The following is a 23,216-nucleotide window of genomic DNA, read 5'->3' on the forward strand; positions in this document are numbered from 1 at the left end:
TCAGCATTCCCCCTATCTGTTAGAGCTCAAAACAACTTAAATCACTTAACAACCTCTTCCTTAATAATCTCCATCCAAACTAATGTCTATTTCGTGAAGATCAAACCAGTAATTGACTTTGAATTGCTTATTACTCAAGTATTCTTCATCCAAGTGTTAGATCATGTGTTAGAATGATGATTTGATAGTTAATAATGCTATAGAATGCCATCACATGATAAATTATATTCTATTTATATTTAGTCTCACCATGTTTTACAAGGTTGAATGCTAGCAATTCATAAAATTGCAATTTGCAGTATGAAAAATAAACAAAATAAGCAAATAAAAACTTCAAGTTTCCATATACATGATATGTGCCTTTCATTGGAAATACATTCTCATATTTAATGCACATCCAACTGAAAAATATATATAAAAAAAGCAGCCAAAAAAAGCGATAAATAAATATTCATCATCGATATGATGGAAACGATGAAAAAATGGTCAGTTAATGACTAATTGACCAAATCATTTTACTGCTCAATAGACTCTTTTGTGTATAGAGCAGGGGTGGGGAACCTTTTATTTGGAGCGGGACACTTTGGTGGTCAGCATGGATCGAGTCATGGCATACTTACTTTTTCACTGGAATCATGCTTTGAATTGGAGCCTAGGTTGCCATAAAATGCTTTCCAACTGACTATATGGCTGGCCGATTCCCTAACTGGCATTCCTTCATTACAGTCCTACACCAGGTTGTTTTTTGAGCACCAGGATGCCTTTTCCCTTGTGGATGCACATGTCCTGCAATTCATGGAATTTCCAAGAATTATTATGCACCAGGACACACAGGTTGCCCACCATAGCTATAGAAATTATGAAATAAAAGAGTAAAATAGCCGCAAGGCTAGCTCAACCTTGCTTATAAATTATTATTGATGTACAATTATTTTTGAATATGACTGGAGACGTCTTTCAATATATTATCGGAAATGCTCATGCTCGAGTTGATTAACAAAGAGTCTACATACATAAATACAGCATAATTGCCTTAATGGTAAGCATGAATAAAAATTCCAAAGAAAAGTGCATTCAAGTAATGTCTACCTATACACCGAACTTTTTTTTTCCAGTTCTCTCTTTTTCTTATGTGTGGGATATACTTTACAACCATCAAAGTAAATTAATTGATATATCAAGCCATTTTCAATTTAAAATGATGAAACATTTATATGAAGGAATAACGAGAGACTTATTGATATTTGCACCTGATCAATTCACTGTTCTCATTTCCTCCTTGCAAAACTTTTTTTTCTGGTCTGGTTTTCCTCAGATATCGTTCATTTTAATTCTCAAATGGTTTCCTGTTAGGAGTATTGAGTTAAAGTAAATAGTTATTAGCGTGCTTTTCACATGAAAGGGGATGTTGATTGGGTAATTGATAGTGTTAGCTAATGTTTGTTAGTTTTGATAACTTAATAAGACGAGAAATGAGAAAGTTTTGTGGATGTTAGAGTTTGTTTGGATGATACTTATTGGAACAGGCAAAGAGCATGCTTTCGAAGTAAATAATTGTGGTCATTTGGTGTCTAAAAATCGGTTTCTTTGTCTGTTAAGGTTATGACTAGATAGATCTATGTTATGACTAGATTAATGCTGCTTTCATAATATTTTCTGATTCTGTTATCCAAAATCTTAAATATACGATTTTTTTAGAATGGGATCCCTCTAATGGCCTATCAACGGCATATGATTGGGAGTGCAGTAATGAAGAGACAGAAAATGCATAATTTTTATATGGCACATTGTCATATAATCGAGTAACTCCTGATCTTAGTGGTAGAAGCATGAGACCAGAAATCTAAAAAAGTGGGTTCGAGTCCCACCGGAGATCCGATATTCGGAATTATACATTTTCTGACAGATCACTACGTAATTATACAATTTCTTAGGCATAAAACACTTACTTACTGGAACCATGCTCCAACTTGGAGCCTAGATTATTACAAAAGGCCTTCCATCTGACTCTGTTGCTGGCCACATCACAAGGCTTGTACAAATTCTCTGTTTTGACATCTAATTGACATTCCAGCATTACTTTTCTATGCCAAGCTTTGCCATAAAGCACTAAAGTTAGTCAATTGATCAAAAATCAGTCCCTAGTCCGACATGACTCTGGCTAGATGCCTTATTCAGTTAAGATTTAACACCAAGTCAGCGTCACACGAGACTAATGCCAGATTATGAATCGATCAACCGACATGTGCTTATTCAGGTCTTTGTTTCAAACGAACTATGCATCAATTCCTTTAAAATTCATTGCAATGCATATACACTTGCTTATTTTTAACATCTTTTCGCATAAAAATTATTAAAGCAACTTTTTATTGTTACGTCTAGAAATCTTATTTCTTTCTCATTCCCTCTTTTTTCTGACATTGCAGGCTAGTCTGAACATAAAAATTGCAATAAGAATAATAAAAAAAAGTGAACGTTCTGAATTATGAAGCCATGCGATAAATATGAGAAGTAAAATAAAAGCAAGCTAACAGAATAGCATCATAACACCTTTCATGAACGCTTCCTATGTCGTGATTTTTTTATATAATAATATTCTTTGTGATGCATTGAAGCTATTTGATGTTGGCAGGGGTGTAGTTAGGAGTTTTTGGGGGTTTGAAATTCTTATTTGGGGGAGAGGGAGGGGCGTAGGGGGGCAAATATGGATCAAAGTCACTTAATTCAGTGGATGTCACTTAAAGTCGCTTTTACGTGTTTGTATTGTACATATGATGTTCTAATTCTCGGAGGGGTCCCTTACCCCCAAAACTGGATCTTCCCTGGCTTCGTCCTTGACCCGAGTAGTATTTTTCGCACCAATTTGATAATATGTCAGCTTTAAGCTGCAGATTCATGATAATATTGTCAAATTTCCTGAGAAACTTCATGTTAGCAGGGAAAGAGCTCGCTCAGCAGCATGTTTACTTTCATATTTAATTAGCGGCACCCAGGTTGCCCATCACTTAAGTAGAGCAAGCTCATGAAAGCATTGTCTATGCCTGCTCGAATGACTCAATCAAATTATGATTAAGACGCTAAAAATTTCGATTGTTTTTCTAAAAATACCTGTGTGACTAAGTGCGTTATATCTTCATTTCAGCACAACTTATACTGTACACTCAGAGAAAAAATGTCTTCATTTCATATTTTCACATACATTCGTACAGAAAAATCATAATTAGTTTTTATTTACTTGACTTTAAAACTATAAAGCTATAAATAAATCAAAACTCAAACAATATTGTTCATGAAGACATGACACATCTCATATTTTAATTGGCAATTTCTTTGACGCCTTGCATTTATATTCTGACTGGCGCTAAACTAATTTGTAAGTTTTTGTGCCTTTTCTAAAATGTTGAGATGTCAAAGAGACACAAAATATTTTATTAAAATTTTCGCACATTGTATCAGCAGGTTAAATACCTGCTGCAAATATATTTTTAAACTTTCCCACGTCAAGAAAAAATCAAGAATGAGTAATCAGCGTAGTCTATTAATAAGTATTTCATTATTACGAAAAACGTATCAAAAAGTGAATCTAGTTTTATTTTTAAAGAAAATTTTGTTGGGTTAAGGATATTTTTGGGAATCTACTTGATTTGCTGACCTTGCTGATCAATAATGACTACATGTACTAAGACTAAAACCAAGGCCTCAGTCCTCAGTCCTCAGTCCTCAGTCCTCAGTCCTCAGTCCTCAGTCCTCAGTCCTCAGTCCTCAGTCCTCAGTCCTCAGTCCTCAGTCCTCAGTCCTCAGTCCTCAGTCCTCAGTCCTCAGTCCTCAGTCCTCAGTCCTCAGTCCTCAACTCTCAACTCTCAATCCTCAGTTTTCATTCCTCAGTCTCTGTCTCCGTCCCAGTCTCTGTCTCCGTCCCAGTCTCAGTCTCGTTCTTGATCTAAGTCTCGGTCCCGGTTAAAATCTTGATTCCGGTCAAAGAATTTGTTAAAACCGGCACCATAGGAATGCCTAATACTTACCCATTTGCTCTCATGAGATGACGCTTTAAACTCAGTCTTTTGCAAGGTCCTCCTTGCCAAGTGAAATTGGCAACAGTATTGCTGTCTAGGGTCAGATTGACTGATATTAAATTTTGTGGTGAGGCTTCATTAACGTGATAGAATCAAGCAAATTCATCTTAAGCTTCTCTTAATGTCATAGTAGTTGCTTTAAGCAAAGTGACAAAAGTTGGGTTTTATGCCAGAATTTGGCAATCGCCAAGCATATACCGAACAGCTGTTAAAGCTAAAATGAGTCATTTAATTTTAAAAACATTTTAAAGCTTTCTTAAAATAAAAATTTCAAAATTTTCACTTTTTTTGATCCTCGCGTGACTTTTTTTTTCACTGTCTAAAATTTACGATCATTTCCTTCATTTTACTTTGTCTGACCCATATTTTGTCAGTCCAGACATGAAACACAAAAATAATATCACCAAATTGTCCCATTAAAATATAACAAGACATTAGATATATTTAATTAATAAAATTTATAGCACAAAACCAATTTGTTTTTAAATTTATCTTATTTAATGAATTTTAACATTCGTTTTTTTGTGTTTTGACTGCTTTTGACACACTCGTGATATTTTCATTCAACAAAAAAATGTTTTTCCTTTTTCTTCTACGGGTGGATATGAAGAATCTCTTCTCTCCATCATCTTCGCTGCATTCAGCTATAAAATATATTTTATAATTTTTTTTACTATCATAAATTAAAAGAAGTGAAGGAAGACGAGAAGGAAGAAAAGTTTTTGTTTCTTATTCTTCTTCTGTTGTTTTCAGCATAAGAATGGAAACATTGAGAAAATTGAAAATGAAAGAAATTGCGGGATGATAAAAAGTTGATACCGGGCGAGATAGAAGAATTCTTTTTTTTTTAAATGCAGGGATGAAGCATTTTTGTCGTGATTCCATTTTTATAGTACTCATCAGGACAAATAATCATGTGACCAAAAGGGAAGGATTGGTCGACTCTCAGGTCCTTCAATCCCCTTACCCTCCTGTATACGAAACTGACACTCATCCGAAAGACACACAACATAGTAACATAGCTTTCGGTTCTGATCAAAGGTCAAATTTCACCAAATCTGACACTAGGCTTATGCCAAGCTGGACTGAAGAAGAACTGTTAAAAGCCGGGTTTTATCACTAATCAGTCCACATTCCACAGATAGCCTCATGCAAAGATCGCAGTCTTCCGTCAATGGCTCCTTCCACTTACCTTCCACAAGCTGTCACTTTTCGCCGGTGCCTTCTTTCATAGGATGCGCAGTTCGGCAGATGACCTATGGAGGGATTATGTCGATATCGACAAACTTTAAAAATATTATGAATCTTTCTACTAAAACTTGTAAAAAAGATTGATTGTCCCTAACAGACAATAAGCTTACTCACCAAAATTAGCTTGCTTATGACTCATGAAGCGTTTTGAGCGTGCACAATTTTGTGAGCATGATCATGAGAATGATTCAAGTCTGTTCGAGGGTTCAGACTCTAAAGCTTAAAAGACCTCAAAACCTTAACTATATCTATACTCGAATCGCATAAAACCGTCTCCCTGCCCAATGAATCAGCCGCTATGCTCCAGACAGACTTGAATCTGATGGATTCGATTTGGATCCGGCACCATGCCAGAATCGTGTTTGTCTAGTGCCGGATTTTGGATCAATGAACAGACTGATTTGTGTAATTTGGGATAGATTTTTTCGAAACTTTCCAAAACCAACCTTAGCCCCTGAAACACTCAACCGCATTCGTTCACTCCTGAGTTTACTCAAGGAAAAGTCATTATAACACTTTTTTTCTCTATCCTGTTGCGTTTTGTTTCTATCTCTTCTACCCACAGTATCAGAATTATACATTGGAAATGAAAAACTTTTCCATTCTTTAATTTTTATTCTTGATTTAATTTCAAGATGTACAAACTATATGTTTAGTCATTGCAAAATAAAAATTGTATCTCATAGTCTTACGCTCTTGCCACACAGAAGCAGACAGAAAGCATAGCAAGAGGATTTGTAAAGATATATGGTTCAAAAAGAGGCGAGAGATAAGGAATAGCAGATGAAAAATGTAACTAGTAAATATTATGAGAGAGAAGAAAAATATGACGCGGAATTAAATCCAATTTCAACGACAAGCTTAAAATGTTCTCTTGTAGATTCAATGTATGATTATTTATGGTTTTGTGGGGTAAAAAAGCAGGGTTGGTGAGATGAGTTTTTGAGGTTATGAGGGGGGAGATGATGAGATTTTGGGAATTTAGGTCATCCAGCAAGGAACAGCATGCCCAAATGGAATAGGCTACAATTTGTCGACCCTCTAGCTTCATGAGCTCTATCTACATACTTGACATTTCAGGAACTTGCCATAGAATGTCAAAATTATATGTAACTAGACGTTGGGATGAATAATCCTAGTCGGTTCCACCAGAAAATAGAAATTTGTTAAGAATGAGAGGTGGGGAAGGTCAGAAAGTCAATTTCTCACGATACCTAATAAGTGAACAGCCCCTTCCCCACTAAGATGACCGACCACTGCATCATCATCATCTCATCTTACTTTTAAATCAAAAAAACAATCCTAAAGTCACAACACATTGCTAACTAATGCTAACAAAAAAACTAAATTGTTAAATAAATTTCATTGCATCCGCTTGGATTCACTTAGAATTCAACTTCCTGATTTAAATTGATTAGTGCAAATAAACTGAATTGATATCAATTCGTAAAACTTGCTTATAGATTTTAATTTTTTTTATTTTTGCTATTCGAAATTCACAAGTTTTTTTTATAATCATTTCCTTCGTCATTCAATTCATGTTTTGCGGTGAATACCGAGCGACATAGATTGAGAATGGTTGTACCGAAGGCAACTGTATGTGAATGTCATATTATTTGAATGCATTTGAATGCCTCTATGTGGGTGTCATAGGGCAGCCATATGGATGACTCTAATTGAGTATCGTACGCCTCGAAATAGGTGTGATAAGGCAGCCATGAGGATGTCTTCATTGGCATGCCATATAACTCCATGTGGGTTTTATATTGCAGTCATTTGGATGTCACATGGAAGCGGCTTTCATTTAGTATTAAAGAGCTTTCGGGAAGCCTTTACCGAACAGCAGGTCAAGGAAACAAGAGCATTGTTGCTCCTTTTTATTAACGAATCTGAAGTTGCTTTAATGACTGTTGTGGCGGGTTTTGATCCATTTTTACATCGAATACCACATTGTGCCGCTTGGTTTAAATCCTCCGTCAGCACTTCCGTCAAGACCTCCGTTATGACGCCATCTTCATTTATGTCACTCGGGAATGAACAAGAAACTTTCTCTGAGTGCCGATCAATATGATGGGCATCAAAAGTAACCACACATTCACAAAAAAACAGAAAGAGAGAGAATTATGTAAAAGTTTAAGTAACTTCTTTTAGTATTACCAAATAGAATAAAAGCTTCACCATCATCCAAGCATTCAGTAAATGTGCACAAAAAAGAGACATGTAATCATGTCTGTACGAAAAAAGATGTGAAAGAAGACAAAAATGATAAATATAAAAAAAGCGATGTGAATGAGGAATGCTGAAAGAATTTTTTAATGCTCTTTTTTGCGTACAACTTGCCATCTTAAAAACAGGTTTTTAGAATGTCTTCTTATTCTTCACTGTTCAGACAATGGTCACTTTTGATTCATATAAATCGATAAAAAAGAAGTATGAATAAACATGTGATTCTTTTGAATATTTATGAAATTTCATTGGCAAAAACTTAAAGTTGAATTAATTCTGTTGCTTGCTATTTATCATTAATAGTTAAAAAGATTATTAAAAATTGCAAAAATCGAGTTTTATTGTTAGAAATTAAAGATTTTTTTTTGCTTTTTTATGCATTGATTATAATTTAACTGTGCAAAATAATGAGAATATTTTTAATGAGGCAGAGTGGCTCGATGGTGGAATGGTTTAGTACTCCGGTGTTTAATTATTGCTACATCCGGCCATGCGGTCATGGGTTCGAGACTCGGCAGGAGACTATTTTCATTTGTCCTTTTTCGAATCATAAGTAGCATAAATGCGCCTCATAGTTAGGGCGGCCAGAGAATTTTCGCAAAATATCGGAGCACTTTTCGAAAAATCGGGACAATTTGAGGCTTTGTCGCGACACAGCAGCAAAAGTGAACAGTACAGCAGCGTCCCGACAAAAATACAGCAGATGGCCTCCCTATTCATAGTCTTCCTTTGTAGGTTACACTCAGTAATGACATCTAAAAGGTGGTTCTGGGGCCGATTTCTTAACCTACTCGCGATATAATCTACTCTACCATATACGGTAGATAGAGGGATATTTTAGAGTACCTCATCTACTCTAGGTAGGGGTAACCTTCTAAGGAGATCTGCCCTAGAGTATCTAGGATAGGGTAACTGAGGATATGGTGGGGCAGGATAACAAAGAAGGGAGTTCAACTTTAGAGTATCTAGAATAAGATGGAAAAGGGTAACCTAGGATAAGGTGGGGTAAGATAACAAAGAATAATAGCCCTGCACAACCAAGTGGTGTAGAATATCCCTGGGAGGTTAAGAAACCAGCTCCTGATCTGACTTTAAACTGTAAATCTACTGAATGCAGAGGTCTGACGCAACCCTCACTCGTTAAACAATTACTAGCCCGAGAATCACCCAAGCGCATCTCTGGATCTCAATGATCTGAATAGCTGAATTGTATTGTTAATTCTAATTAATATCCCGTAAAATTGAACACCCAAATAATAATAATAATTATTAAAGCATTTTTTTAAATTGATACTTTGTAGCAATTTACTTTAAATGTATACACATAAAAATAACTGACTTTTTTTTTCGTTAATCCCTTAAGTTGAAATTTTCATTTCCTCTATTTTCTGATAAATATACGCAAAAAAAAAAATTCCATTTCGTTTTTATTCCTACCACACAATAACGTAGCAGTTCAAAATAAGCGCTCATTCAATGTGTATACAGAGTGTACATATATTTTTTTTTGAAAATGCGAAGCAACAGGCATTGCGATGAGATAAAGTGTGAAAAATTCGAACTTGTTATGTGTACATAAATTCAATCACTATTAAATTGAGTTATATGTGCGCACATGACTTCATTGTGTGAATACAATCTCATTTTCATGTGAAAAAATATATATTTTTCCTCAATTTTTTTTTTTAGTAAATTTAAGTGAAGGGGAGAGAATTAATGATGTTTTTAGGAGTTACTTGATGTTTTGAATGTTTTATTTTTTGAAAGTCTTTTTTTATCAAAAAAATAAGATGAACATTTTTTTTATCATTTTTCAAATGTTTAATTTGACATAAAAATTTGTAAGCAATTTGCAAAAATTTGCTAATTTAATTTAACACAGTTTTAAAAATTGGAGACAAAATGATGAAATTCCTCATGTTTTTTGAGAGACTTAAGTATATTTATCATGAACTAAATTCTTTGTCTTTAATTCAAGATTCAAGAATTCGTGAATTTATTTTTAAATATTGAAGGCTTTTGTCATTTAACGGGTTTATTTAATTCAAATTTTCTGACAATTTTGAAAAATTCAAAAGAATTTTGGAATTCATTGTTCAAAAAAATTCAAAAAGTCTCATTAAAAAGTAACGGTCAAATTTGATTTGAAATTTAACGGTTAAAGCAAATTTAAAAATTTGACGAGGGGAAAATTTTGAAGAATTTTGTAATTAAATTGAAAAATTTGAAGAATATTCTTTAATTAAAGCATTTAGAGATAGTTTTAAGCTACCTGATCAAGTGATAAGCCAGTAACTCAATAAGAAAGAGCTAATGCTTCAAATCCCAGCTCTCTAGACTGTCTGGTTGATGAGATATCAAGCTTCAGCCATTCATCTGATCAAAATGGAATTAAATTCGTCATTTTAATTAAAAATTCTTTAAAAATTCATATGTCTCTTCAAAATAGAACTCCTTCCCTGTTCCACAAACCTACACATGTAATTGATTCTAACTTTTTTTTTAATAAAAAAGAGTTTATTTATTTTTTTTTTTCAATTTTTCCTCTCTCATGTGTCAAGTTTCCCATTTCTATACAAAAACATACCAAACAAAAAACGCAAAATAAGCACAAAAAAAAAAACTGCTTCAGGCTTACCAAAATATATAATATAAATAAAATTTACTGCTGAAAGGGCTTGACAGTTAATTTAAATTAATTTTAATTACGATAATTGTTGCTTCTTTTACTGAAAATAATAATATTATAAAAAAAATTGGGGAAAAATGAATTTTTTAAACGTTCCAAAAATTCTCTTTTATTTCGATAAACATTCTCGCTAATTCCGAAAAAAATTGAAATTTTCCCTATGAGAATACATCGAAATTCGAATGTTAATGTATAATTTTTAAATAAAATAAAAAAAGAGTCTTTAATTAACATGCCCGAGAGTGTTCAGTTTCATACTTGCCGTTCGTTCCTGTACATTTAACTTAAATTAATGTGGACATTCTTTTTCCCCATGAAATGACTAATGTCATACAATATTTTCACAATAATCATTGTCATCATTATAATGCAGTACGATAAGCTGCGATAGTTTGGATTTAATTGATTGAAACGTAGTTTTTGAGCGAATTTTCAATTGAAAAATTTTGCAGAATTTTTACAATTATAAAAAATAAAATTTAAAGAATTTCAAAAATTCGAATTTGGACAGTTTTAACAATTTTAAAAATTCAAATTTTGACAATTTTAACAATTTAAAAAAATCAAATTTTGACAATTTTAAAAATTCAAATTTTGACAATTTTAAAAATTCAAATTTTGACAATTTTAAAAATTCAAATTTTGACAAACTTTAAAAATTCAAATTTTAACAATTTTAAAAATTCAAATATTGTCAATTCTAAAATTTCAAATTTTAACAATTTTAAAAATTCAAATTTCGACACTTTTCAAAATTCAAATTTCGACACTTTTAAAAATTCAAATTTTAACAAATTTAAAAATTCAAATTTGGACAATTTTAAAAATCTAATTTTTAAATTTTTTAAGAAAGTTTAGCAATTTTAAAATTCAAATTTCGAAAATTTTGAAAAATCAAATTTTGACAATTTTAAACATTCAAATTTTAACAAATTTTTTAAATTTTGAAATTTTATAAATATTTTCTGATATTCTTTCCAATTTTTTTAAAAATTTTAATTTTTTTTAAATTGTTACAAAATTTAAAAAAATTCAAAAACTTAAAAATTGAAATTTAAAATCTGAACTTGAAAACTTTTTTTTGAAGTTTTTTCATGAGTGTAGTAACCAAAATTAATGATATTCTCTAAGTACCAGACATTCAGCTAAACATAACACACATATCTAGTATATATAAAAAATATGGCTATAATCATGTTAAAAGCGATTATGATAATGTGGAATACGGCACAAAAGGAAAAATAAATTAGTTGAGGACAGGAAAAGTGCTTTTCATTATAGTTCATGTACATAAAAGTGCATTATCAAAAATTCATGATTATGACTCACTATTAATACATACATTAAATATACCATTAGTAATAATCACATTTTATGTCCTTTTTGGTTTATTTACAGGTGGTTGCAATGATGCAAGTAGGTAATCTTCCATTGCCATTGCCATTGCCACTTTTAACTCCAACATTGCATCCAGATTTTCCAACAGTACATATAGGAATAAAGGTGAGTTAACAACACAAATTCAATCTACATAATTTATTTATTTTTATTTTATTTTTTTTTTTATTTATTTATTTAACTTTTTTTCCCTATAATTAAATTTCCTCTGATTATTCAATAGTTTCAATTTATATAAATTTTTACTCACTCTTTCAACATGTTTTTTATAGTTTTATAGTACAAGTAATCTTTCATCTTTATAACAATAACTTTTACTCTACATAAGAATACCTGTTGTATATATTAAGGATGGTTCAGAGAAAAATTGGAGTTTTCATTTTTGAATTTTGCATAAAAAATTATAGAAATTTATCAGATTTATTAAAGAAAATTTTTAACAAATGAATTTCAAATTTAGAATATTTTTAAAAATTTTGAATTTAAAAATTTTGAATTTAAATTTTTCTAAAAGTTTCAAATTTAAAAATGTCTAAATGTTTTGATTTGAAAAGTTTTAAAAATTTTTAATTTGGCATTATTAATAATTTTTGAATTTTAAATTTTTAATAATTTTGAATTTAAAAATTTCAAAAATTTGCATTTAAAAATTTCTAAAAATTTGCATTTAAAAATTTCTAAAAATTTTGAGTTTTAAAAATTTTGAAAAGTTTGAATTTAAAAATTTCTAAAAATTATGAAAAGTTTGAATTCAAAAAATTTAAAATTTTTAAAAATTTCGAATTTAAATGTTTTAAAAAGTTTGAACTTAAATTTTTTATAAAATTTGAATTTAAAAATTTCTTACAAATTTTAATCTTTCACAATATTGAATAAAATTGGAAAAAAGTTTAAAAATTTTGTTTTTCAATAACAAATTAAATTCCAAACATTTTCAAAATATTTAAATTAAATCAACATAAACAATTGTCTGCTTTCGCTGTCTCTTCTTTCTAAAGTTAGAATATATTATAATTTTTCGCCATAAATATATTAATTTGCATATAATCTTAATTAATTTATCTTTACATCCGTCAATTTCAGTCAATTCAATCATAAAATACAATTGAAAATTAAGGAAGCAGATGTCAAAACAGCACATCACTAAACTTATTTTTTGAATTATAAATTGTGTTGTTGTGCAGGTGTTTGAGTAATTCATTGATAAATTGACTAAAACTCTTTTTAAATCTGATAAATTTTAATTTTTTGCAAAAATTTCAAAAATAATTTCAATATTTTTTCTGATTCCATTCATCCTGAATGGCATGAATTGGTTAATTGATCAAAAATTTGGATCAAGTCAGGAGTGACTCTGACCTGGTGTCATGCCATGACTTGGCACCATGTCAGGGTCATGCCGATCTAGTGTCAGATTATGGATCGATTAACCAACTTGTCCTATTCAGGCATTATTTATTTCCAATCATCTTTTTTGATATTTTCCTAATTAAGTTTATTCTTTCAATTTTCCACTTCGGTTTTTCCTAAGTAGCAGTAAAATTTTCTTTGCAATTTTCAAATTAAAATTTACACAATTTTTACATTTTTATCTTCATTCATTCTAATTATTGGTGGAAATTCGGTACTAATTATTAATTTGATTGAAATCTAAAAAATCTTAAAAAGTGTAAATTTGTCATTTATTTTTTCAAATTTCAATTAAGAACCTATTAAGCTTAGTTCTTAATATTCTCACCAAATTCAGCTACAATATTGAAAAGAGGCCAGGAAGGGCCTCACGTCAGATTAATTAGCCTTCTAATCTATCCAATAAAACATGTTTATTCGTCCATTCACTCCTATAAAAATCAATTTAAAAGTCTACATTTTCCCCACAAAATTTTTTTTATAGATTTTAATGATCTTCAAAATTGAAGATTTCTTTCTAAAATTAGAAATACGTGATTGAGAAAATTTTTATAATTTTTATCTCCGATCAAGCATCAAACCTGAAATCTTTGATAGTAAATTTTGATATTTTATTGCCAAATAATGAATATAAAGCATAAATCACGGTTAATGTGATTTTGAATCTTGTTAATTGGGTAATAATTTTAAACTTAAATAGTATGTAAAACATGTCCCTTAAAATATTGTAAGAATTTCTACGTGCGCTAGGGAAAATTTGCACACTCATTGAAAAATTTTGAAAATTGATTTTAGATTTGTATGAAAAAGTTTTCAAAGTGAATTTAAAGTTTAAATTTTTAAATTTTTTGAATTTGGTTTACAAAGTCTTGAATTGATTTAAAATCAAGTTTTTAAATTTTTAAAAGTCTTAAAATCAAATGTTTAAATTTTTCAATTCAAATTTTTAAATTTTAGAAATCAAGTTTAAAAATCTAATTTTGGAACTAAAATTTTTAAATTTTTGAATTCAAACTTTTAAATTTTTGAAATCAAATTTTAAATTTTTAAAATCAACTTTTAAATTTTAGAAATAAAATTAAAAATCAAAAATAAATTTTTGAATTCAAACTTTTAAATTTTTAAAATTAAATTTTAAATTTTTAAAATCAACTTTTAAATTTTAGAAATAAAATTTTTAAAATCAAGTCTTTAAGTTCTTAAAATCAAGTTTTCAAATTTGTAAAATCAAATTTTTGAATTTGTAAATTTAATTTTTAAAGTTTTAAATTTTCAAAATCATTTTTTAATTTTTTAAAATTGTTTCTCAAAAACATTTTTTCAATTTTTTTTTTCATGAATATCAAAAATAAAAGAATAAAAGAGACAAAAAAAAAATCAAAAATTCCAATAAACCGCCACTCCTTTCTACATACTTATGTGATACTTGAGTTATATTGCCTTTATCAAAAGTCTTTTAACTAAATAATAATAATAATAATAAAAATAATACTTTTATAAGCACAAAACTCATAATCCTTTATCATGCATAAAATTCGCAATATTCATGTACGACTTCAAAGGGAATATAGTAGAATTATTGAAAAATTGTTTGTGGCCTCATTCTGTGAATTTTACATGCATAAGTCTTCTCTCTTTTTTGGTATGTGAATGAAAGTGTGATGAGCTTTCATACTCTTCATTGTTATTAATTAAATTAGATTACTACCGTCACCGATGTCAATTTTTTAGCATGTGTTCTAGAAGAACTGCTGGTTGTTGCTCAGTATGAGATTTGTTGCTCAGTTTGAGGACATTGTATGCCTAAAACAATGCGTTCCATTCACTTCATTTCATCAATTCTTATCTCACTCAACTTCCTTTGTATTATACCTGCATGCAATAACAGAGTACAAAAATAATACTCGAAATGATAATATTAGATGTAAGCAGGCATGAGGGATCATCAAAAAGGAGCTCTTTGATATGAAAAATTTATTAAAATGTAATGCGGGAGGTTAGAGAATAAACCGACATATTACAATTACATCAAGTTTTGAGACACACAGTTGGGTTTGATATGAATAAAGTACAAAGAGTTTTTACTTGAAAAGAAAATTTTCTTATAAAAGTTAATAAATTTTTAATTCATGAGCTTTTTTATCATACAAGACTACGTACAAAACCTATCAAAAACAATCTAAACTGATTGATGTGTCTGACGAAATATCAAAATTGAATTACAAATATGTTACTATCTTCAGGTTACTTTAATTTTAAGGAAGTTAATAAAACACATTGTCCGGTAGGTCCAGTGTAATGGTTCCTGATGCCACGAGCTCGATCCTGGGACTTCCCAGTTAGTTTCGGTCACGGTCTCGGTCTCGAGAATTTGTCGAAACCGAGACTTTGGAGAACTTAATCGATTGCTGTTAAAAACTCGTCTACCAGACATCGTAGAGAGCTCAAATGAACTTTGTAAGATCAGTGTTATTGAGTTATTGGCGCATCATATAGTCTTAAATCTTGTAATCATTCTTAAATTCGATAATTCATGATTTTAATTTCATTCATATTTCATTTGTAAACATGTCTGAAGTTGGCTAAGGATGAACAAGTTCACTTGAAAATTTGAATTTTGAATAACCGTTATAAATATTATTTTCTATATGAACTATTCAGAGAAAATTTTCAAATTCTTTAAAACCGTAAGAAAATTTGAAGTCATTTTCTGATCACTGGCAAAGAATGCGCTGAAGATACTCGATAGTAACGAGTACTTGTTTAATTTTTTGGACACATCTTCATACTTTCCAAATTTGCTTCCGGGATAGGAAAAAATCAATCAAAAAACTCTATCAAAATGACAGACAACCAGAAAATACTAAACATCAATAATGTCCATTGCCCGAACAGCACAATGCTTCAAACCGGCTTTTTCGTCATAAAGATGAGTTGAAATACGCCACATTGATGTCGTTAGGACATCTCCTAGCAGGTAAAGAGCATGCTCTCAAGAGTAGAGCAAGCAAAAAGCATACTCGCAAGTATCAAAGCAAGCTCTTTGTCTGTTAAGGACCTTCAAGTCTTACAATTAACACGGCGACTTTCCGGTGCCCTTACAGACACACTGTTCTGCTCGGGTTTCCTTCAAGAACAAATAAACTCTATCAGTAACTCTCTTTTGGTGAGATATTCAACAAAGACACGAGCAACAATAATATAAGAAGCTGAATGCCATTTACGACATTAACTAGAAAACGTTTCAACATGTCCATAAATTATTGAGAAAAAGAGAGGAATGAGCAAGAACAACAAAAAAAAATAGTAAGTACAAATGACCGTTTGAACAATAAATTACTGCATACAAATTTTACGAGATTGTTGCTCTTGTTCTGAGCATTATTACAGCTATTTTTCGGAGAAGATTAAGGTGCTAGAATGAGATTCTTATTTGGTTTTTTAATGGAAATTCTGAAGATTGTTGGGGAGAATTTTGGAGAATTTTGAATTAATGCATATATGGTAGTTGGGTCCATCTTGAGTGGACAATGATACGTTGAAGCTCACAAACAGAGATGCTTAATGGTATGGAAATATCAATACGGTGCCTAAACGTGGTCTATTTGCCTGTTAGGGACTAGTTAATGGACAAATTCATGTCTGGTTCTTACGTATTTTTTAGCAACAAATTAGAACTCAGGAATCTGAATTTCGGTTCAAAACTGTGATGCTGACTAACTGCTGACAAAGCAGATAAATTAGTCATTCGATCCAAAATCCGATCACAGGCTGACATGACTCTGACTTGGTGTCATGCCATGATCTGGTACCATTTCCGAGTCAGAGACTTGCCATCATCTAGTACCATCAGTCTCAGTCATGCCGATCTAATCCCAGATTTTGGATCGACCCAACTATGCAGAAACGAGAAATCAGAAGCATTTAAAGCTAGTTTTGACCTTAAATGCTTATAGTATGCTGATAAAGATTCCCAAACTCCAAATAACCCACAAACCCCCATTAAAAAAATTATGCATAAAAAGTAAACTAAATCGATAATTTTTTAATAATTTTCCACATGCTAAATGTGTCATTTCGAATTGTTTTTAATACCAAATATACAAAAAAATTCAAAAAGCAAGGCAGCAAACGAACACAAAAAAATGTGCTGTGGAGGAGTCTGGCAGTGCTTTTCACATCACGAATGAGGACAATGTTGCTTGTAGCTTAATTTTCGTGTATCCTTCGTAAAACGTCTGCCACTCGTCGGCATTTTTTTATTTCCGAAAATTTTACTTCGTGAAAATTGTGAGAATAAAACTGTCTCGCTCTTGACTTTGTTACCTGTAATCAACTAGTTGCGCCTTGGCGGATCTTTTTTTTTGTTAATGTTTTTCCTCCCTCCTTAGACATAAGTTATAAGTTCGCCTCATTTACTTTTTTTTCCTCTCCGTAAAAAAAAGAAAATTTTTCGTATGGATGATTTTCCTTCTCGCTCATACACAATGTTGTGCTGTATTGCTACACGCCAGACTCGACATGATGCAATGAAAATATTTTTTTTCTCTTCTTTCTCTTCGTTGTTGTTGCTGAAGTCAGAAGATTGTGTCATCATTGATAGTCGCAATATATATTCTTAGGGTACTTTTTTAGATGATGATTGTTCGTCACCACAAAGACGTGTTTCATTAAATTTAATTTTTTGTTTGTTTTTTGCAATGTTAATTAGGGTAAAATAAGCTGTATGCTTTGAAATTGATGTTTGGTTTGTAATTGTGAGAATGTTGTTGATGTTGTTGTTTGGAGGATGTTTGAGGGGAACTTTATTGGATATTTTTGGGGAAACTTTAGTTTTTTGGTTAGAATTTCAAAGTTTTCGAGGAATTTCGGAATTTTTCTGGAAGTTTCTGAACTTTTTCATTAGAAGTTTGAATTTCTTGACTAAAATTTCGAATTTTTTGACTATTATTTTCAGGGAATTTTTGAACTTATCAAGAAATTTTTTAACTTTTTGATTGAAAATTTGAATTTTACGAAGAATTTTGAATTTCTTTGGTGAAACTTTGAATTTTTCGACTAAAATTTTGAATTTAAAGATCTTTGAAACTCTTGTTTAAAGCTTTGAATTTTTTGGTTAACATTTGGAACTTTTAAATTGATATTGATTAAATTTTTTAATTCTTTTGATTAACATTGTATAGAAATTGAATTTTTGGTTAAAATTTAAAATTTTTTGATGAATTTTCATAGAATTTTTGAACTTATCGGAAATTTATTTAAGTTTTTGACCGAAAATTTGAATTTAATGAAGAGTTTTGAATTTTTTCATTAAAATTTGGAAATATTTGACAACAATTTTAAATTTTTTGATTAAAGTTTTGAATTTTTTTGATTAAAATTTTGAATTTTAAGAATAATTTTAAAAATTTTTAATTGAAATTTTGAACTGTTTGATTAAAAATTTGAATGTTGTGATTAAAACTTTGAATTTTTGACTGAAATTGTCGATTCAAAATTCGAATTTTCACTTAAAATTTTGAATTTTTCTGATTTTTTGAAATTTAAATTTCTCTAATTTTCAATTTAAAAATTAAAGAATAAAGTTGTCGAATATTGCGTGGAAAAGTTGTTGCCACTTAAAATTATCGTCAATTCAAGTGACAAAACAGTTAGAATAATTTATTGAAAATTTAAAAATTTTAATATTTATGAAGAAAAAAAACTTCCAAAAATTGAAAACTTTTAATAAAATGTCAACAAAATTCCCTTAAAATCGTTAAATTCTTCCCCAAAAGAAAAATACCTTTCAAGTTTCAACAAAATATTCAAACTAAATTCATAAAACATTAATGTAAATCATAACTTTGTATGGAAATATGTATCTACGATAGTGTTGAAGTACCTTTTTACAGTCAAATCAATAATTGATGCTACATATGCAAGTATATAGTATATATAAATGCTTAATGATTTTTATGTTGAATGATAGTATTAGAACATGTTCTAAATATATATTCAGACATATCATTGACCGAGAAATGTGGAAAAAAACAGGTGGGGAAAAAGAGGGGAAAATTGGATTCAAAGGAAAAATTCTCAATTGAGGAATGATTAATGACTGTTTAACATTTATCATTGACGGTGAAAAGTTCTACCTTTTGACATAGAAATTAAAATATATTTTCATAAAATAGGAACGATAAGACGTTAAGTCCTTTGAAAAATTTTTCACTTTACTGAATCATTAAGAGCCAAAATGACTTTTAAATCCTGTAAAATTATTATAAATTTATCTTACTTTTTTTCCATCATTCCCTGCAAGAATTCATAAAGTGCGCATGGCATTGTGTATGAATAGGCGAAAATATCAAAAAAAAAGTGGGAAATTGTTGCCCTGTTGCTTTTCATTCAATTGTATGAGTGTAAAACGAGCAACAAGCGATGTTAAGAATTTTTTTTACCATCATTTGAGGTAACCGGATTTTTTTTTTCATTTCATTTCAAAAGAACCTTTCGCTCTTTTTTATAGCCATGTATTCAAGGGTCTATATATATGTATATACATATCGAAAGAAAGATTCTTTCTGTAGCACACGAAAGCTGTGGAGCTGTGCTGCTGAATAAAAAAAGAGAGAATTTCTCTCGGAAAAGAAAGAAAAGAAGGAAAGAAAAAATTATTATTTTTCAACACTGTTGCTTCTCTTTCTCTCTCTCTCTCTCTATCTCCCCGCATTGTTCCTTCTCTCTTTTTTTTTCATTTTGGGGCATCATCATCATTTTAGTATCATCATCGTTCTATAACATGCTATGCTTCTCTTTGTATATGTACACATTATAACTCTGTACATGTTTTACATTACATACAATTTTTTTTTTTTTTCACTTTATTGTTATTACCTCTCGACGTCGAAATGTGGAAAAAGTAGAAACCAGTCAATTTTTTTTTCTTCAGTTTCAGTCTTTATACAGTCTTCATCGCTTCAACCCGTTCCAAAAATATATACAATCATTCTCTATCTGCCGCTCTAGTGTTATATCACACAAATATATATATCATTGCAATTAAATTCAGAAATAAATAAAGTGAAATAAATATAAATAAATAAAAAAAATTAGCTAAAATAAAAATTTTGTTGGATTTGTTTTCGGTTAAAAAAAACAATAGAAGAGCTTAAAAATTTAGTGTGTTTGCTTTTTTTCTTAAATTGCCTGCCACCTGACTTATAATTATTAATAAAAAAAAAAGTAGTAAAATTCAGCTTCATTCATCCGGATTGAGTGAGGAATTAAATCTATCGACGAAAGTGACTGAAATTGAATTGAGAGAAATTTTTCCATTCTTCCTTTTTCCTATAAAAATAATTACAATATCCAATCCTAAACTAGGTGCATTATTATTATTATTTTAATATCAAAAAAGTGTGACAAATTTGAGATTTTTTCATAATAATTTTGAGATTGACTTTTGACTTTATTTTGCGAGATTTTCAAGGATTTATAAAAATAAAAATTGAGCTTATTTGAAAATCTAAATTAAATAAAAAAATACTCCGTCATATACCAAAGATCATAACTCTAAATTGAGGGTAACTTTGTCAATTTTTATAATAAAATTTACAGTAAAAAGTTTTTTTTTTTTAATTTTTCAAGAAATTTAATAAAATATAAAAAAAATTTGTAAAGTGATTTTTAATATCACAAAAATATAAGAAAAGAATTTTCTTGTGATGTATGTGCAAAAACTATATTTTTAAAAGAATTAAAACTTATACATACATACATATCATTTATAAAAAATTGAACAATTTCTAGTGAAAAAATTTAATTTTTTTCTCATAAAATTCACAAATTCAAGTGTAATTTTTTTTGTTTTCGACTATCAAATAAGAAGTGACAAATTAAAATAAGTCATTCATTTTAGAAATCATTAAATGTGAAAAGAAGAATTTTAAGAAAAGAAATCATATATTAAGAGTAGAAACCGCAAAAGCCTGCAAAAAAAAATAATTTTTATTACGTTATATGAGCAAAAGAATAAAGCTGTGTAAGAAAAAGCAAAAAAAAGAAGGAGAAATATATAAGAAAGAGTTAATGAAGAAAGAAGCTTCAAGAAGTTGAAAAAAACAAGAAATACAGAAAGTGGAAACGAAGCAAATATCGAAAGAAGTCGAAGTTTTCAATAAAAAGAAGAAAGAATATTCTTGGAGGAATTTAAAGTAAAAAAGAAAAGAAATCAAGAGAGAAAAAACAATACAGAGGTTGTTTACATTTTTTTTTAAAACGTGTACAAGGTCAACGGCCAAGGAAGTATTTTTTAGTAATAATAGTAATAAAGTTTAATACTGAAGAAGAAAGCGCGATTCGATAATCAAATATTATAGATATTATAGCTCAATATATATATATTATTTTCAAATTCTTGTATGAATTGAGAATTATATAAATGATTAGAATTTAAGGTAAATAAGATCAGTGGAAATAAAAAAAAAATCAAGAAGCGTCTTGACAATCAAATAAAGTAGTTTCTAAGAATATTTCATTTCTTGTGAATTATTGGACAATCAAAAAATTCTTTTGACAATCCAATTTCAAAAAACACAAAAAATATCTATAACTATACTTAAAATATATATTAAACTTTCAAATTATAGGCGTTAAGTCAATCAATTCTACAAATACTCTGAACAATCATTAAAAAATATTCTACAAAATTTAGTAATTAACCTTTTTCTAAGGCAATCAATTTTAAGCCTCAGATCTATATGTTTAATACAAAATTCATCTAATCAAGAAATTCATTGTATAAAAAAAATTTCTTCATACATAATCTTTTAAAACACAACAAAAAAAAGAGTTTTCAATAGAAAGAAAAAAATTTAATTAAATTATTCAAAAGAAAGAACAGAATTGGGAATTAATAATCGATATAAGAAAAAACTTTTATATTAAAAAAATTTTTGTGCTCAAGTAAGCCCGTTCAATTGTAAAGAATCATAAAATAAAGCTTGATTGAGAAAGAAGCTTGGCTTTTTTGCGAAAAGAAAAAAGGAAAGAATAAAAACCTGTTGCTGTTTAATTTTATCGCATTCTTTTCTTCTTTCTGAGCAATTATCTCATGAGATTCTCATGAATAAAGAAAGAAGAAAATAATAAAGAATACGAGACACTTACTCATACAACAAAGAATCCAAGAGAGGAACTTACATAAATTATTGTTCATCTAAAGCTAGACAATATTTTTTTTTGGGGAAGAAATAAGAAGAAGGAATTACTATTAGATGATAAAAAACCAGAAAAACGTGATATCGACATCTTAATAGATAGTAACACTCACACATTTAAAACAAATATTTAAAATAGCTCTCGATCATTTACTTCGGAGTATTAGACAAAATTCTATCGCTACTTAAAGCACAAGTCAATCTTGAGAGAAATAAAATAAAAGTTTAGTTAAAAATTCGTGGATAAATCACACAAAATAAACCGGCATCAAGACGTATTTCCCTACGCCAAGTTCCAATTTATATTTACCCTCCTTTATATCACCTCCTGACGTTTACAATCCTTTACTCAATACCACATCTCAATCATATCAATATCAACCTGTTTATTACAACTCTATCAATATAATCACTCAATCATTAGCTAACGCAAATCATAATAGTGTTGTTATTGATAATAATCAAACAAGTGTAAGAATTAGTAATAATAACAACAATAATAACTTTTGTGGCTATTGTATACCGTCACAAAATTCACAAGATCATCAGCATCAAGACCTGTTACCATCAATTGTGGGAAATCATTTTCAAGAAATCATTACAAGTGATTGTTTGAAGCATCAGAATTTTATTAACAATAATAATAATATAAGTGAATTATCGACTATAACAAGCAGCGGAGACATTTTTCATAAGGAAATAATCATGGTGAGCTAACATTTAATAGATCAAATCTGCTACTGTACTTTATTATTTCTTGGGGAGGGTAAATTCGAAATAATTTTGAAATATCTATTAACTACACACAAAAAAAACCTTAAGTCTTGAAAAAATTGTTTATTCAATTTTTTTTTTATTTTTTTGCCTAATTGTTTACACTATTTGAAAGAGAAAATCATCATCTGTTTTACACGATACTACTGTGTCTTCCTACGTATTCCATTCTTTTTTAAATACAAAATGAAA

At 29.5% G+C, this 23,216-nt stretch overlaps 1 protein-coding gene across 10 annotated transcripts in view; it reads left to right on the plus strand.

Annotated features, from left to right (window-relative positions):
- Nucleotides 1–23,216, plus strand: part of heph (polypyrimidine tract-binding protein 1 heph) — a 128,530-nt gene that overhangs the window by 36,591 nt on the left and 68,723 nt on the right. For 8 of the 10 annotated variants that reach the window (XM_070648130.1, XM_070648133.1, XM_070648129.1 and 5 more), the window contains one exon: nt 11,638–11,742. In XM_070648130.1, the coding sequence (XP_070504231.1) occupies nt 11,647–11,742 (96 nt within the window). In that variant the 5' untranslated portion in view covers nt 11,638–11,646. Of the gene's footprint in view, nt 1–11,637; nt 11,743–21,943; nt 22,959–23,216 lie in introns of those variants that run through there. The other 2 variants (XM_070648134.1, XM_070648135.1) reach the window with 2 other exon arrangements.

Source organism: Chironomus tepperi, unplaced genomic scaffold, assembly GCF_022539635.2.
Source record: "Chironomus tepperi strain 1889 unplaced genomic scaffold, CSIRO-AGI_Ctep_v1 contig_388, whole genome shotgun sequence".
In the NCBI taxonomy this organism is placed as follows: Eukaryota; Metazoa; Arthropoda; class Insecta; order Diptera; family Chironomidae; genus Chironomus; species Chironomus tepperi.